This window comes from Pavona decussata, unplaced genomic scaffold, assembly GCF_977016875.1.
Source record: "Pavona decussata unplaced genomic scaffold, jaPavDecu1.1 SCAFFOLD_124, whole genome shotgun sequence".
NCBI classification, from domain to species: Eukaryota; Metazoa; Cnidaria; class Anthozoa; order Scleractinia; family Agariciidae; genus Pavona; species Pavona decussata.
In genome coordinates this window covers 2,079,062-2,096,940 of record NW_028145538.1, presented here as the reverse complement: position 1 = coordinate 2,096,940, position 17,879 = coordinate 2,079,062, and the positions used below count along the sequence as shown (strand labels likewise).

General features: G+C 38.2%; 1 protein-coding gene and 1 pseudogene across 1 annotated transcript; both read right to left on the bottom strand.

Moving 5' to 3' along the window:
• Window positions 1-680: 680 nt before the first annotated feature.
• On the bottom strand, window positions 681-2,131 carry LOC146469421 (uncharacterized; annotated as a pseudogene).
• A 5,113-nt stretch (window positions 2,132-7,244) lies between these two features.
• LOC146469420 (uncharacterized) lies at window positions 7,245-17,879 on the bottom strand. The gene is made up of 8 exons (XM_085123463.1): window positions 17,458-17,879; window positions 14,785-15,325; window positions 14,206-14,300; window positions 13,659-13,824; window positions 12,700-12,766; window positions 10,770-11,041; window positions 9,018-9,183; window positions 7,245-8,522 (listed from the first exon to the last, which is right to left on the bottom strand). Exons 2-8 carry the CDS (start codon window positions 15,313-15,315, stop codon window positions 8,344-8,346), a joined length of 1,476 nt encoding a protein of 491 aa, XP_084979589.1. The 5' UTR covers window positions 15,316-15,325; window positions 17,458-17,879; the 3' UTR covers window positions 7,245-8,343.

Below are 17,879 nucleotides of genomic sequence, written 5' to 3'. Positions count from 1 at the left end.
CATATGGATCTACAACTGACAGTTCATCTGATAATATCGGCTTGTGTACTTGACAATTTTTGCATTATCCATGATGATTTTTATGATGGCTTTATTGATGATGGCGACTTTGGTGATGATGATCCTCATGACAATGGGAACCAACCAGATGAAAGAGCTGAACAAAAAAGGACCCATCTGATGAACAGTATTTGTTCATAAGTAACAGTAGTTTAATAACTCAAGCAGAATAATTATCAACATCAACATTATTATTAGTATTTCCACTATGTTGTGATGAACGTCAAACCCTGGTTTAATTTTTCTTTCAGCAGGAATGCTTTAGAATAAGCAACAAACAAATTGTACAGTTCATTTCCATCCAAGTAAGGGGAATAGACTCAAATACAAGCCCAGCCTATTGTGTATATTTGACTGTCCTCAGCAACATTGACTATTTATGGCGTGGTGGAAGACATTTGGCTGTGAAAATGGGCCATAAGTGAGAAATGACACATTTGAATGTCTGAGATTTTTTCAGGGCTGGGAAGGCTAAAATAGGGAACAGACCATTATGAATTTAATCATAACACAACACTGCAAAGAAAAATGTCCAGATGCAGTAGAATCATGACAACTTTAAGCAAAAAATAATGTTCAACATATTGAGGTTCTACACGGCAGAACAAGGCTTAACTCAGCTATTTCTTTTTTAGAACATCCAAAAGTTGGCCAAAACGTTCTTTTTTTTTTCTTTCTGCATCTCTCTTAGTAAGGAGATTTTTTCTTCTTCTACCTTCTCTCTCTTCTCTGAGTAGGACTGCAAAAATGTAAGCTTCTCAGCCGCTGATGTGTGGCTTTTTCTTTTTCTTACTCTTTTATTTCCATTCTTTGGTCCCTCCAGACTATTGCCACTTTCATCATCTTCAAGCTCATCACCATTATCATCACATTCTGCAGTTTAATCACTTTGGCTTGACGAAGAAGAGGCCACACGTGCAACACCAAAGGTGTAGCTTGGATTAACCTTGCGGCTCTCCCCAATAAATTCTTGTAGACTGTCATAAAATTGACACGTTTGTCTTGCTTTTCATGTTTGCTCATTGTTATCTTCAACTTGTTTAAACTTTGCAACAAAGTTATCCCACTTTCTTATACACTGATCAACAGTTACTTTATACTCCGAAGTTTCATTAAAGTGGTTACAGATTTTCTGGAAGACATCCTTTTTTGTTGTCTTTCCTTTCTTTAATAGATGTTTGAATTGACCATAGCATTCAATGAGCAAGCGGACATGCTTATCGTCCCACTTTTGTAGGCTCTCTGGTGAGTCTGTTTCAGTTGCTGCATCTACAGAAAGCAAAGTCAGTTAAAGAAGCAAGAAATTAATTAATTAGTTCACTTATTTTAAGTAAATAGGTATGTCAAAGAATGAAAAATCATTTGTTTACAGCATGTATTGGATAATTAAGTTATCTGTTTAGGCATGCTTTAAAACAATGGTATGTGATTCAGGAGATCCGAGTTGACCTTAGACGTAATATAAAGTTCATTGTGTGTTTTGAAAGGAAACCTAAAATGCAGCAGGTATAGATCAGTTGAAATTAAAATACAATAACAGCTTGTAAGTAAGCTAGCGACTTGAAATTTGAATTTCTAACATATTAAATATACATTTCAAAGTTAGCAGAGCATTCATCTCATTTTTCGCTCGCCCTAAGCATTGCTAGTACTAGTAGGGAAAATATTACTTCAAGCTTAATAAATAACCTTAGCAAATTGAAGCTTCTCATGCTTTCTAGTTGTGAATCCATCTACTCTTTAATATTGTCCGTTTCACTTAGCTCGGGAACAGTACATGCACTGTTATAATTATAGGCATAAAGAATGCGAAAAGAAAACGTTGACGCTACAAAATATATGCAATCACTCCTAACCCAGTAATGGCGGGAATATTTGCCTTGCAATAGAAAGTGTGCTCGTCACTTATCACATTAATTTAAGACATTGCACGTAGCTTATATGAATTTTCGCAGTACTTACGAAAGTTTGCCGTGGCTCCCGTGCAGACGTGGCTCAAAAGAACATTTAAGTCATCTGTAGATTGCATGCAAGCGGAACACTGATATCGAGCAGCCATATTGGCAGCCATGTTGAGTTCGATTTCCGGACTCTGAGAAACTGGGTGCGAGCAGGAATGGTCGAATGGAACGGAATTTTCCGGTTATTCCGATTTTCCAGAATTTTAGGCCAACCTCGCGAGGTACACCCAAAATTTCGGAATGAAATTCCGGAAAAAGTCTGTTCCATTCGGAATTCCGTAATTTTTGGTCGAATGGAAAGCGCCCCCTATAAGTCTTGAATCACTCGCGTTCCCGCACTTCGAATATCCTGTATTTAGTGGAAGAACTTGCGTTTGCTCGAGTACGAAACTAAGATAAAAGAACACAATAGCTTTAAGGTACACTTTAAATTAGGTTTTTATAGTAGTGTTTTCAAAAAGACTTACTGTATTAGTGTAATTTCCAAAGCGTTAAACGAAGTCAACTCTGCTTCCGTTTAAACTTTTTCTTTCAAGCGTCAAACGGATACTTGTTTTCTATTTGCAGCATTATAAACGGTTTGGAACTTTCATACAGGAGAGAATTCTCACCAGAACTATCGAAAAGCAATCTCGAAACTTCGCTGTTGTCAACAATACGGTGATAGGCCTTACCACGGTTTTCGACGCCATTTTGACGAGTAGGCAAACAGGCTTGAAATAACAGTGTTTGTATGGAAATCCGTCGTGAACTGCTGCTAAAAATAGTTCGCGGGAAAAAATACAGAGAAATGTATGGAAAGTTCAAAACACGACTGGACACTTTCTGACACAGCCACATCCCTCCAATTTTTGTCTTAAAATCCTTTTCCTAGAAAAAAAGTTTCCAATTCATGAATTTTTCAGAAGCGATGTTTTATGAAAATATTTTGACATCGGATTTCCATACAAACGCTGTTATTTCAAGCCTGTTTGCCTACTCGTCAAAATGGCGTCGAAAACCGTGATAAGGCCTATCACCGTAACTGCATATATTGTCTCAGTCAAAACAAAAATTCTTGCTACTCTTTGAAAAGCCAGCGAATACATCTATTCAAGCGAAGTATTGTTGAGAATAGCGAAGTTTCGAGATTGCTTATCGAAAGTTCTGGTGAGAATTCTCTCTTGTATGAAAGTTCCAAAACGTTTATAATGCTGCAAATAGAAAACAAGTATCCGTTTGACGCTTGAAAGAAAAAGTTTAAACGGAAGAAGAGTTGACTTCGTTTAACGCTTTGAAAATTACACTAATACAGTAACTCTTTGTGAAAACACTACTATAAAAACCTACTTTACAATGGAACAGCTTGGCTTAGGGTAGCAGTGTTTTTGACACACGCGAATTTGGTCAGGGTGGGTGGGTTGGCCATTCCTTCCTTCACTGCTCCGCTGGCTGAGACTAAGCACGAAAGGAGTGTTATTCTGCTTCGACTCAGTATTTATACCCTTGGAACACCCTTGTGCACATGCCTGCGTGCACGTGTTATGAATAGTAATCTATTTCATAACACTCTATTCCTGCTCAGTTGAAAAAAGATATGGGAAATATTATTGTTCAGCGCCACTCACGCCATACTGTTCATCTTTAATTTCATGACAAGCTCCTTTCTTTACTTCTTACTTACAACAAACATCAATCTTATCCATAAATACCCCCAAACCTTCCCAAACCTTACAATTCCCAAACCCACCCAAAACTAAAAGAAAAGACAGTATGTTGGTAGATCACAAAAACGTCTAGTACATAGCTAGACATCGATTTGAGCCGCCATTTTAAGGCATCGTTCCGCGACTTTCTCCCAAAACGAGTAGTGAGCGTATCTATATCTTCAACAAATATACCCGGCAGGTTCGCGGTTCGTGCCTAGACAGAGCGTATAAATCCTGATGAGAAAACTCACCCCCGGGACTACACCCGGCGTATAAATCCTGGTGAGAAAACTCACCCCCGGGACTACACCCGGCGTATAAATCCTGCTGAGAGAAAACTCACCCCCGGGACTACACCAATTGTATAAATCCTGGTGAGAGAAAACTCACCCCCGGGACTACACCCGGCGTATAAATCCTGCTGAGAAAACTCACCCCCGGGACTACACCCGGCGTATAAATCCTGGTGAGAGAAAACTCACCCACGGGACTACACCCAGCGTATAAATCCTGGTGAGAAAACTCACGCTCGGGACTACACCCGGCGTATAAATCCTGGTGAGAAAACTCACCCCCGGGACTACACCCGGCGTATAAATCCTGGTGAGAAAACTCACCCCCGCGACCGCACGTGGTTAAAAATACGAAATCTCGAGTTCGTTTTTACCGCCGGCAGCAACATTTTGGGCAGCGTTTTGACCCGCCGCTTGTGTAGCCTGTGGCACTGGTACAACTTGTGCGGCTGGTAGAACTTGAGCAGCTTGGGCAACTTGCACGGCTTGTGGAACTTGAGCAGCTTGTGCGATTTGTGGAACTTGTGGGCCTTGTGCTGGAGGGTTTACTAGCGGTTGAGGAAATTGTACTCCCGGCGCTGGAGCTTCAGCCATAATCCTAGAGAATTCGCGTGGGTCAAAAACTGAAGAGACGTCGTTCACTGCTCCGCTGGCTGAGACTAAGCACGAAATGAGTGTTATTCTGCTTCGACTCAGTGTTTATACCCTTGGAACACCCTTGTGCACATGCCTGCGTGCATTGAATCGCAAGGGATATGTTAATTTAAAGTATTTCAGTTTCGCATATCATTAGGAGTGTTATGCATAGCATGTTATTGCGTCCCCAGGCGCATTGCGTGCGGTGAATATAATTGTTGGCTTCACACTAGAGCTTGTAAGTATAATCTAAGTGCACTTGAAACCTACTTTGAGTGTGAAGGGGTAAAACCTACCAACTTGAACTTTACTTAGTGACCATGGAAACGTTCGTTGTTCAAAGAAGCCGAAGTACGCCGCCAAGTATGGCCAACACCACACTTGAGAAAGTACTTGACCAATAGGAAAAGGGAAACCAACTAAAAGCCACGTGCTGCGATGCCAGGACAGCTATTAAACCTTTTGCCGTGAACTAAAATTAATCCAAAAAAAAATCAAAATGGATGGCTGGAGATACGCCTTGCAGTTTGAGGACTCCATGGAACAGTCTTTTACGTAATTAAACATAAAAAAAAAGAAGGAAAAGCCGATGCAAATAGTTAAACTTACGATCTTATTAAAATATTGATTGAGTGACGATTTCTTTGCCGAAAACCACGTTGCTGAACCATTCTCGACATATACAGATGTCGCCTGTTCTTTTGTGTTGTCGCCAAGTACTCGCAAACAATGAAGTACCTATGCATTTCTTGTAATGTTGAAACTCTCTGAGTTAAAATTAAAGACAAAATAAAAAGTATACAACAAAAAACGTTTTTCCGTTGCAAAGGCTCCATGATTTTCTGGCGAGCAATCGCATTTCTGATTTTACCGCGAAAGATGATTGACAGCTTGTGCTTCAAGTGTATACTTTGTCACCAGGTGTGAAGCCAAGTTTTCCAAAGTGCGACTTGAGATTTCTAAGTGCACTTGAATCAAGTGCTTTCTTGAAACTAACTTAGCTTGTAGTGTGAAGCCAGCAAATATATATCACACATTTCCCCGCTCCTGGTCAAAAACCTTCACATAATAGTGTTCGCGGTCGTACACAAAACGAAGCGTTTCCTTCGGTTTTGTTTGGGACCCAATGCATAACGTAACTTAATCGTAGCATGATTTAGATAATATTTTAATTCACGAACATCACGATTCTCTTTCACTGACAGTAGCAAGATAGGGTTTAGCATCGTATTACACACGATTTTTTTCCCAGTATCTCATTTATAAACCGTCACTGGAAATTTGAATTGCAGAGACATTGATTCCACAACCGCTCTTAATTTTTGTAGGGAAAATTTCCTTCAAGTGCGAGTTATGTACGAGAGACTGATCTACAAGGAAATACAAGAGGAAATGACTTATAAGGTGTGAAAATGTTATTCTTTGGCTGTATTCTGTGATAGCATACGCATCAGGTACTTTTTTCTACCGCACAAGAAAGGCTCTCTCGATGGTGGAAAAAGGAGGCGACTGCTTGAATAGCGTTTCTGTAGTCGTTCTATTTTAGTCGTTTGAGATAAAGAAATAATTCCGATTGGTTATGAATGATTATTGCGGTGCTGAATCCGTGGTGTCGAGGAAAAAGACGTTTTAGATCTCTGGTGAACTTGATCCTTACTCTTAAGTAAGCTGAAAAATTTGGATCTTGGTGCATGGGGACGTTATGGACTAAGCCTCGTCATGATTGCATTTGCAATAAGTGATATTCCTTTTTTCTCTTCTTTATATTCAGGCTGTCAATTTGTTAGCTGACATTGGTGGCCAGCTAGGTTTGTGGATCGGCATATCAGTGCTAACCTGCTGTGAAGTGCTGGAGTTAGTGGTGATGCTGGCAAAACAAATGTTTTAAAAAATGGACAAAAAAAGAGGCACAATGGAAGCGACTTTTTAAATTGGAAAGACAAGACATCAAACTTGGAGATATGTTCAGAAACGGCACGCGTCTACAAAAGAAAATTAAATTTGACGAAATTTAACATTTGTTTGATGAAACGCACAGTGTCAAAAGGGAATATGTGCACAGTTTCGACAATGGCGCTGAAAAAAATTCTACGAGTTTATGTAGGGAAGATATTATATCTAAACCGCACCCTGGTAGCCATTATTCTAGTTGGGTTTTTTTTTAAAGAACCAGGGAGCTATTTATTGACTTTTAATTGGGCAAAATTAAAACTCCTAACGTTGCTTGAAGTCCTGGCTACAAAGAATATTAGTATTTTAGTTCATTCACATTTGATTAATGGGAATTTGAGAAGCAGTAAAAGTAATGAGAATATAAATTGTAAGGAACGGAATATGAAGAGGAATAACGCCCTTGCTACACGCTTGAGAAGGCTTCAGTGCTCAACCATTATACATTATAACAATAGAGTTGATGTTCGCGGCCGTAAATATGTTTTTGGCCCGACTCAGCGGCGAGGACTAAAATGAGTTCTGAGAAGGGCCAAAAACATATTTACGCCCAAGAACATCAACTCTATTACTATTATAATAATTTCAGAGGGCATTCACAAAAGCACAAAAGGAATCAAAGACATTACAGTAAGCGATCGCGATACGCTGCCGGAATCGCCTCGGCGTTTATTTTATTGTACAAAAGCTTTCGTTGTCACAAAAACTTAAAACTTTGGCATCAGACCGCAAATTTTGTCAAAAAAATCTTTGCTTCTAAGTTTTCTAAAGGAAAATAACAGAATTTTGTAAACAGCGAAGAAATAGTCTCTTACGACTGTTAAAATTAATTGTGCAACTGCAGCTGGTTTTGCTCAAAGATGACAAGTTACATTCACCTCGCCTCCGGCCGTGGATCTACTACAGGCATTATTTCCACTATCGCCCATGAGTTTCTGTATTAAAGTCCTCTTCATCTAGCTCAGACGACTGAGAATTTGCTTCTTGGTTAGGTTTTCCATCGATTTTGTAGCTCAAAACGATCTCTTTGCAGATGGCAGCGCTTCCAGTCAAACAAACAGGAAAACGGCGCGAACAGTTGAATGGCTTCCAGTTCTGATTGGCTGGCTACATTATTTTCTTCTTTCTTATTGGCTCAGAGCAGCGGACTAAAATATATTTTAGCCCGCTGAATTCTTCAATTTAGCTCGCAAAATACGCCGCAATTCCCGATGAAATTATGATAATAGACTCTTTTATGCTTGGCAGTTTGGGATGGGAGTTAATACCCCCTAGCTATTGTTATTCGTCTAACTAATAAGAAAGTTATTCATAGTGCGAGAAAGCATCCTCCTAAGCTAGATAGAGTCAGACCTTAATAATATTAGACTGAAAAACGTTGGAAATCTCCAGGAACGCCCTTGTGTACGCACGATTACAGTTTTATGCCCTACAGTTCTTCATTGTTGGTGTCAAAGGCCATTCTAAATATTGTTGTATGTTTTTTGAACTTGTATATTACCTATTTTTTAATAAATAAGGAAACCGTAAAAAGTTTTAAATAACTTTACAGTATTATGGCAGTAGGCTTGTAAAATGTTTATGAACGTATACTGCTATATTAAAAGAGCAACAAGAAGCTGTCCTCTAGAGTATACTTTAAGTTTTCATTTTAACTTTCCCTTCACTGGGACTAAAAAACTGATCCTGGTCAAAAAATGAAAGAAAGGGTCCTTTTTCTCTTTAACATGTTACATGTGCAAGATATGTAGCCATTTAATGGTCATCTTGCAATTCTTTGGGTTCCGGACAGTCATATTCTTCAAAGATTATAGCTTCCAGCTTGTCAAACCGCTCTTTCACTTCTCGAAGGAGTTGTCTGGTAACTTCAGTGTCACTTTGCTTAGCACCTCTTTCGATTGCCGTCTCGTCCAGTTTCTCTACATGTACTGAGACTGTAAAGCAGAGTTATGGTGACAGAGTGTTCTGTCTGTGCTCCTAAATTATGGAACTGTAATTCAGTTGATATTTTTTTAAATAAGTTAAAGACGTTTCTATTTAAACGAACATTTAATTAATATGTAGTTAATTTTTACGTTTGAACAATTTTTGTACATATTTTTGGGGCCTTTGTTTCTGTAATGAATTTTTCTCACTTTTGTGAAGTGCCACCTTAGAACTTTTGGATTTTGGCGCTATATAAATTGCCATTGTAACTGTAATTGTAACATTAAACAGCTTTTCAACAGAATATAGACAAAGGAAACACTATGCAAATGTGAGGGTGGAAGTCTTGAGATACGAAAAATGCTATTAAAACACTTTCAGCCAAAGATGAGTGTTTCAATGTTGTTTTTGGTTCGTTCAGTCGTTCACCTTCCCTAATAACCCGTAAAGTGGGTATAGACAGGCGATCAGGGAAAAGGACGTACATGTTATAAATCGCTCACCTAACTCAACATTGTTTTTATTTTTAGCCTTTCTTCTTTTTGTAAAAATGTCCCACACCATTCCCATGAGAAGTAATCCGCCCAGTACTCCAAGCGATCGGTAAAGAAGCCACTTAACAAAGGGCGCGGAAACATCAAACAGGCTTGTGCCAGGTGTAGAAGGTTTCTGTTGTATCAAATGCAACGAAAACAGTCAATATTCTACATCAGCATTAAACCGTGTTCATTTATATGATAGATGGTTTGTCCATTGTGATTTCTTTTTCTGACTTGTAAGCTTCTGACATGGAGCTCTTGATCGCTTTTGTATAAAATGGTTCAATACAGTTGTAAAACATGTACAAATGTCACATATTTCTGTAGGAAAAGATTGTTGGAAGAACTGCACTTACTACGACTAGGGGCTTCTAAAAACTTGTCAATAAATCTGTAAAAGGTGTTGGATATCGATATTTTTAACTTTGCCTTTGTGCCGCACTTAAAATTGTAAATCTCAGCGAATTTGAAAAGATATTCCAGACCTGTAATATTTTTGATCAACGACGATGATTGGCCGTGTTCAGTTATTTTCCAGTGGTCAATAAAAAATAAACAGAAGGAGGCTCTGTCTAGATTTATTTCCTGATACAGCTTACTGATTTTAATGGGATGACATAACTTTTGATCTCGGCAGTCATTTGTATAAGAAAACTATATTATACATAACTCTTTTTGGTCAAAACGATTTAACAAGAAATACGCTACCTAGAAAATCCCGAAAATGCCCTTATTCGTCTACCCAAACGATCCCAAAATCCGTTATTCGTACCAGCCACAGTTTCTGGAGTGGGGAATTAGAGTTGCGTGATATCATGGAACCTAGATATGACCGCTATGCTTCTAACCTTATGCCAAAATGGCCTCTATTGAACATCAAGTTTTTCTTTACAAGTTTTTTTTTTTTTATTATTATTATTACAAACTTCATTTGGCAGTTTATCCGTTGACAAGTCCCGCTTTTCGGAAAATTGCGTGCCAGTTTTTGAACAGAGTAGTAGAATTCTTAAGAAAAAAATAAGAAAGGAAAACTCGCGCCTCTGTAAAGGATTGTGCCTCAGATATTACGGAAAACATTTCAAGAAACCTTAGGGACCTTTCACACGAGGAAATATTAGTGAATAAATTGTTGTTTATGTTGTTGCTGTTCTTGCTTTAAACACAAATACCAAAAAGAGATACCAAAGCTTGCTCGAGTGCAGAAGACTGTTTTGTGGTCTTATCAAGGAAGCTTTTCAGTCGTTTACATGGGCAAATACAACTTGTCAAGGATACGTTATCACCAAAAACCTTGTTCAAGTCTTGCACATAAATAGCCGGTGAAAATCGTCCTAAAAATTACGTCGTGGAAAGCTCACCTTTGTGGCAAACTCGACAGATAAATGCAGGTACCCCTAGATAAGCATGGGGTCCGTTAGAAATGTAAAAGAGAGAGGGGTGGGTAGATTCAACAGATTGTGGAAGAAGGAAAAGTTTCCTCATTGGTCACCTGAAAACCTCAATTACTTCATAGCGTCACTAAAAGAGACATGCGATAGAAAACAAATTGCGAAATTTCGTTTCTTTTTGCAAAGAATCTTGGCTAATACATAAGAAAGGTTTAGAAAGCTTTTTTTCATAGTTTGGTTTTAAAGTAGTAACTAAGGTGGTTGGTAGCAGCATATACGACTAATATTTACAGTGTACAACATTGCAATAAAAGCGAGAATAAGTTACCTCGGATGTATCGACATAAGGGTGAAGATCATTGTCCCAATTTTCATATATATCATCGAAATAATCAATCAAACACTCTTTCATATCCACTGCGGTGTCATTCGAAAGGAGTATCCCAAAGTCTCTCTGAAATTCAAACTTCTTGACAGTAAAGAGTGATTTGACATCATCGTCTATTTTCCGATAATATGAAGCCGAGTAGTGATCCAACAGCATTCCATCTACCTCACCAGATTTTACCGCTTTGACGATGTGGTTAACATTGCCGTACGCTGTATTAGACAAAAACAATAAGAAGACAGTTGGCTTCTGGACTTCTGTCGTTTGATGTTATGTTTGCACAAATCTAGGCTAAGGAAACTGTTTCTTAGGGCCGATTTACACGGTACAACTTTGTCGCTTGCGACAAGCTTACGACAGTTCTACGACATGACTTAGGACCATTTACGCGCGCACGACATTTTCAATTACGACATGCCAAAATAACCGGACTGAGGATAGCCACAAAACATAAATTTCCGACGTCAGACAAGTTCGGCCACGATCATTGTTTCTAAAAATTGAAAGTGAAGAAAAAGGAAAAGAAAGGCAAAGGAAGTGTAGGGAAGGGAATATCTTAGGAGGAACACTAGCAAGTGGTTAATAGGCAGTTGTTGGAGGAGTTGAGACTTGAAGACGAGCCGAAACAAAATGCGATTAATCGCTTAAAATTCTTATGGCGGCTTCTTCACTCCAGAGCGATATTAACTTTTCAGTCTCCTCTTCAGAAAAAGTTGTCTTCGCTTTTGTACTCGACGGTGGCTTGCCAACAATGACAACTTCGTTAGCCATTTTGATGCAAGAAAACTTCACCTTCCTCCCCTACTCAGTAGTAATTTGTCACAAGATATGTCATTTTCTATCGATTGTCGCAGCGTTTTAAAACATGTTTTAAAACCCTACGACATTATATGTGACGTACACAACAATCGTAAGCGAGTTGTAGGTTTCATTTACACGAAACAATTCGTGTCGTAGGCCTGTCGTAAGCTTGTCACCAGCCATGAGGACGTACCGTGTAAATCGCGGCTTACCATTTCCTTCTAAATTGCACTGCACAAGATTCATGGTGTCACTTCACGTATTAGACCCAACATACCTGCCTACTTTTCAAGTATGCGTACTGAGGGTAGTTCGCTTAAAATACAGTTTCCTAGCTATTGCGTTTTCAGGAAAAAGAGAATATTGTCATGAAATGTCATCAATCTCTTTTTAATAATTAGATAAACAGAAATTAATGGTAAACCTAGCCCAAGACTGAGCTGCATTATATGAAAAACATTCTTATTGATAGGCGGATCAAGTAGATCACTGACTTAACCAATTAAGGAGTATTAAAATTCTAGCTCGGCTACGAGGCTTAGGGGAATGAAACAACAGAAATTCCATTGCGTTTCCGAGATGAATAATTAATTTCTTTTGCTTTATTCCCCTTAGCCTCGTAGCCAAGTTCGAATTATAATATATCAAAAATTGGTCTATTCACTGGAAAAGTTATGAAATTTACATTGTTCACATAAATCAGAATCTAAGTCCTGTAAATCTTCGTTTGCATTTGTTGTAAATTTCAAATTTTCATGTTGTACATGTTTTACGTGTGTTTTACAGGGTAACGTCCTGAAAGAGGCTATTTTCAAGAACATATAAACAACACATGTAAGATATTTTAAAGACATTTACGGTATATGTAAAAAAAAAAAAACGTGTAAATCTTTGTAATAAACCATTAAACACTATTTAAATTATGCCGTGAAAAACTGTAGAAAGCCAGTAAAGTATTTTCGTTCTCACAAAAAATAATCATATAGTAATAACAGCCTGTCGAAGATAACGGAATCATCACACACGCACACACAAATTTCACTAAATCCTGTTTTAGAATCATATTTACCACCTTTGGGATGGGCTTTTTCCTTCACTGCCTGCTGGTATTCTGTCCCATTGTTTAACACCGCAACCTAAATAAATCAAAAGGAATTTCACACATGTTTATCTGAGCCTGGTGACAGGACAAGCATGATATATGGACGATATTTATTTTACCAACAGAACATATTAGCAACATCAGCACGTTTGTGTAAAAGAAGTTACCCGGTCATTTAGGCGTGAAATGTAGCGGAACACGAATTCACTTCTTGCTTTCTTCCATTTTCACTTATACTGGTAATAGGAATTATCCTGGTCTAACAAGCTTGAATAAATCAATAGCGGTCCTCCTCGTTCAGAAACGAGTTAATGTTTAATTCTTGTTACATTTCCGTAACGAGGCACGAGTGTTCAGATGGGAAAATTGCAAGGTCATCTGGTGGATCTCGGTCGTGAAAGCCAAACGAAGGTTACAGCAAAAACCGAGGTGAACAGGTTCAGTATGTGGTGTAATGGAGTTATAATTCTGAACAATATTTTATTTTAGCTGGTCTTGTTTTCGAGTTACTGAGCATGGGGGATTCCCTTTGCATGGTGGGTGGTTCAGATTTAAATGTTCTGATGACCTCAGATGTCTGTCACCTGTACCGGAAACCGGTTGGTTTCTCCTGGGACCATTTGCACTGCATATAGAAGAACGTCTCTGATCTAGACAATCAGAATGGATACAATATTACAGCGTCTATTTATTTCCCCCTTTACAACAACCTATGATTGAATTGACAACAAGACGTAAAACCAAAAATTTAGCTTATTTACGGTTTCTTTTGGAAAATGTTTAAATGATTAAATCGTGATCTGACTTTTCTAGATGAAAGAGAGAAGTTTTCTCGAGGGTGTCCCGAAATGGCCTCTGAATCCATGTCCTTTACAGCAAACAAGCTAAGTCATACGAAATACATTCAAGCAGTGCCTAAAACAAACCTTTAAGCCAGCAATTGCAAAATCAACATCAGCCTTTTTCAAAGTGAGAGCTGTCAATGCCGAGGTGAGATCAGCCATAATTATTGCCATGATGATGACACCAAACAGGATCCAGATGATTGAGAAAACGCGAGCAGGTATTGATTTTGGAGTTTTGTCTCCGTAACTAGTTCATGAAAAGGAAAACATGTTTAAACAAAAGCGGACAACAACCGTAATTTAGCGTCGATTTTTTTTCTAGTTAGGGACACAGAGGGCTGACAACAACCTAGGGGTTCATGAAATCGATGAGTTCTGACATCATAATAATAACAATCTTTTAATAGGATGCTCCATCACAAGAGTGGTTTACATAGAGGTCCACTAGCAGAAAAAGAGGTTTTGTATGCAATGTAAATGCAGATCAGCCTTGAGCAAAAGGCACCATATGTATAGAAAAAATGGTCAAAGGATGGAAGTGTCTTCCAATAGAAATCAGGGAACTTAACCTAATTCTCAAGACACCCAATTCTTTCAGTCATTGCTCAAGCAGATAGTTTTTTCTTACCCTACTGTTGTCAACGATATAAATGACCACCAGAATCCATTCCAAGATCCTTTGATGAATGGACGAGGAAACTCTTCAATGTTCCAATACGTGTCCTGGAAATGATAACCAAAAACGAAACTCGTCGGCCCAACATCTTCATACAGGACGAAACGCAGGTATTATAATTATCATTAAAATAAACGACATCGTATGATTAGAGGTTAACGGTAGCAATTTTAACCGCCCGTTTTAATTGACATGATGAAATGCTTTTTCTGCGATCAATCGTCCATATATTTGTTTCATTGTCGTTCCATTTATGGTCAATAAGCCCTTTTCTTTCTTTTATTAGTCAAACTTTTCCTTATAAAAAATTTTTTACTGCGTTTTTCATCTGTGAGCGATTTCATCAGGGACAGTGTCCATTCTTTTAATTCACTCAGGAAAAACTCTTACCTTTCATGGACATTTCATTGTCATTTTTCTCGCGCAGAAATGCCAAACGTCAGCTATTTTATTGCTTTGTTTGTCTGTATATTTGTTTATCTCTTTTTATGGTGAAAGGAACCAGCACCAATATCGAAATACAATACCTACCAGTGCCCACATGATGATACCAGCGATTGCTGCAAGAACCAAAGTTAAGGCAAGCAATGGCCAAGATTTCAGAACTTCATCCACAATAGTACGAAACGCGTTGCTTTCATTCTGAGTAGTTATGTACTCGGATCCTGGATAACGGCCAATTTTGAGAAAGTGAAAGTCGCTGTATTGTCGGTTGGATAGAGGCCCGAATATAGGAAAGGCAATTTGAACTTCGTTTTCCCTCATGAGTTTTATCATCTGAAATTCACTTGCAGTTTCATTTGCGTTATTTATTAGTAGAGAGTTTGCGACTTCTTCACACTCGTCATCGTCCTCTTTCATCATATCAGTCATTAGATCCATGATTATTCCGCGTAATTTACAAGAATAAGGAGTTGGCGGTATCGTGTATGGAGGCTTACTAATCCAGGCGATTTCCAAAGGGATCATCCCGGATGAGTCGTTTTCCGCCGCCATGAGGTCCAAGCGAAAAATGCCCATCGAGATAATGATAGTCGAGAGCACTTCCCATATTTTCTCCATATGCAATGTGCTATTCCAAGATCACAATAATGGAAGAAACGTAACAAAAAGAAATTAGTGAACTTGAAAGGAATGGCACAATGCTGTTGCGTGACCAACAAGACACCAGGAGTGAGTTGCATAAAATTTAAGGCCGGGCGTCACTGCTAACGCCAGACCTTCAGCTCAGTCAGTATTTTAACGTCTGACGATAGCATTTTACGCCCGCCGTTAAGTCTTATGCAACTCGTCCCAGATTACCTGCGCATTTTTACATAATTTGTTATTGAAACTGTCATCGTTTAAACAACGCAAGCTTACTTTAGTGACTGCAATAAGCTATGTAATTTCTTTCAAAAAACCCATGACGTCATGCAGTGTAAGAAATCGGTTTCTAATTCGCTTAGCAGGGTTTATTCCGAAAACTAAGCCAATTTTAACAATGATGGTCACAGAAAAGATGTGAGTTGACCGTCAGTTTTTACACTCTAATGGTTCGAGTGAGAAATGAATGTGAGAATGGTCAGGTCCGGCAGGCCCTTTTAATACCGCGGAATTTCCTGTTTAAGACAACCTTCCTGTTGAATTGCCTACTTTTATAACCAAAACAAATTTCCATATGAAAAGACATATTTCAGTAATATTGTCTACCCACACGCCAATAAGTCTAATGAGTGTGTTTTTTCACACACGTTAGCATTTGCTAAAAGAGACTGACATTTTCATACTATGATATTCACTGGCCGGAGTTGTGGACCGTCACTCGTGACTGTTGTTTACTTTGTGACTAGGTACAGTTTTTTTAAACAATATTATTTATTAATTTATTTTTTGTTTGACAGGAGAAAAAGACAGAATTTTTGTGAAGTTGTGAGAAGCCCATTAAACTGGTAAATGGTGAGTAAACTCACTTTTTTATTTATTTTACCCGTCATTATTTTCATTTTTCACATAAATTTGCAACATATGAATTTTAATGAACAGCCAGCAAAATGCGAATTCAAATGCTGAGACAAATGGATTGAGTTTTGATCTGTAGTTTAAATTTTGCAGGATATCTAAAATAGATTCTTAAATTTCCCAGTTTACTTGAGGAAACAACGACATAATTTATCAGACTAGCCTGCTTGGAATGTATAAACACCTTCTAATGAAAAATAAATTCAAATTTCAACCATGAATATACATTTTACGAATAATTAGCCAAAAGGTTTGAAAGAAGTTAACCTTCATGGAATATAAGAACACGAGAAACCTCGAACTTGATTAATTCCTGTTCAAGCGAGATCTTGTAACATCAAAAAGTATAAGAACTAATAAATAAAAAAGTGAATTAATATGGACGGTCCAAACAAAGGGAAATGGTAAATATGCACTGGGATCATGAGCCATAACATGTTTAAGTTTAGCACTTCCTCAAACAACCAAGGATTGAATCAATTTCGAACAAAACAAAAAGAACCCATCATCTCCACAAATACAAGTTGATTTTCGATTTTTATGACCGAAGAAGCCTCGATTTATGTCAGCCGATCTATAAGGCGGAAGGTAGTACGAAAGCTTACCGAAGTTGTCGACATTTTTTAGTTTATAATGGGTGGTAGGAACGCGCTGTAAAAGCTGCGAGATTCTCGCATCTTCTATCAATTTAAACGAACGAGTAAGCTACCGATGTGCGAGCTGTAGGAATAAAGTTAAGAGAAAAATTCAGTGCCTTTTTAATTTGTGATGGATTGAAACGTCCTGAAAAGCAGGTGGCCTGTTGATAACTAACTAATTTAGCGAAAAAGATGTGTCAGCGGAACTGGCTGAAATTTGAGGCAATTCCTTTTATATTTTTAATTTTTTTATTTAGAAAGCTATAGGGAAACGAGCTGACGCGCCTTATAGTATGGATATACATATATTGTTTTTCTATGGAAGAAACAGGAAGCCGTCTTCGTTGACTGGAGTTGCTGATTAACACCATGGCCATTTAGTTATTCATTTCCCTATATAGTTATTACTTTACTCGACTGAATACCAACTAAAATACTAATATATTACTCTTGGATCTGTGGTGTGGATAGATCGTCTAATAAAAACCAAATCTTGCACCCGAAACGACTGAATTACATAGGATAAAAATTACAATGACTGAATTGCGTACTAGGTTTTACTTACTCGGGTGCCTTACTGATAGAAGGTAAACTCGTTCGACTCCAGTGTGGTCATCAAGCTAAAACAGCTACCCCGTTGCATAACGGCTGTTCATAAGGCTTAACAATACTAAGCTGCTGTAAAGGGATAGTCTTTTCCGTAATGGGTTTTGGTTAGATATAGCTTTCCACGTTAGAGAAGCAATATGGATCTTAGAAAACGATGTCAAGACTAAAAGCGTCTCCAAACTTTAATTAACCAGCTGCAGGCGCCGCAAAGGATTTCAAGAACAACGTGACGTGTCTGAGTGGACAGTTTTTCAATATGTTTTAACATATTAAAAGCTGTTTAAAAGAACCCTCTGTTTGTCCATAATACTAAATTATTACGTTCTCATCAACAACACGTGCAAACATTGCCTCTCGCAAATGTTATGTTGAGTTGTA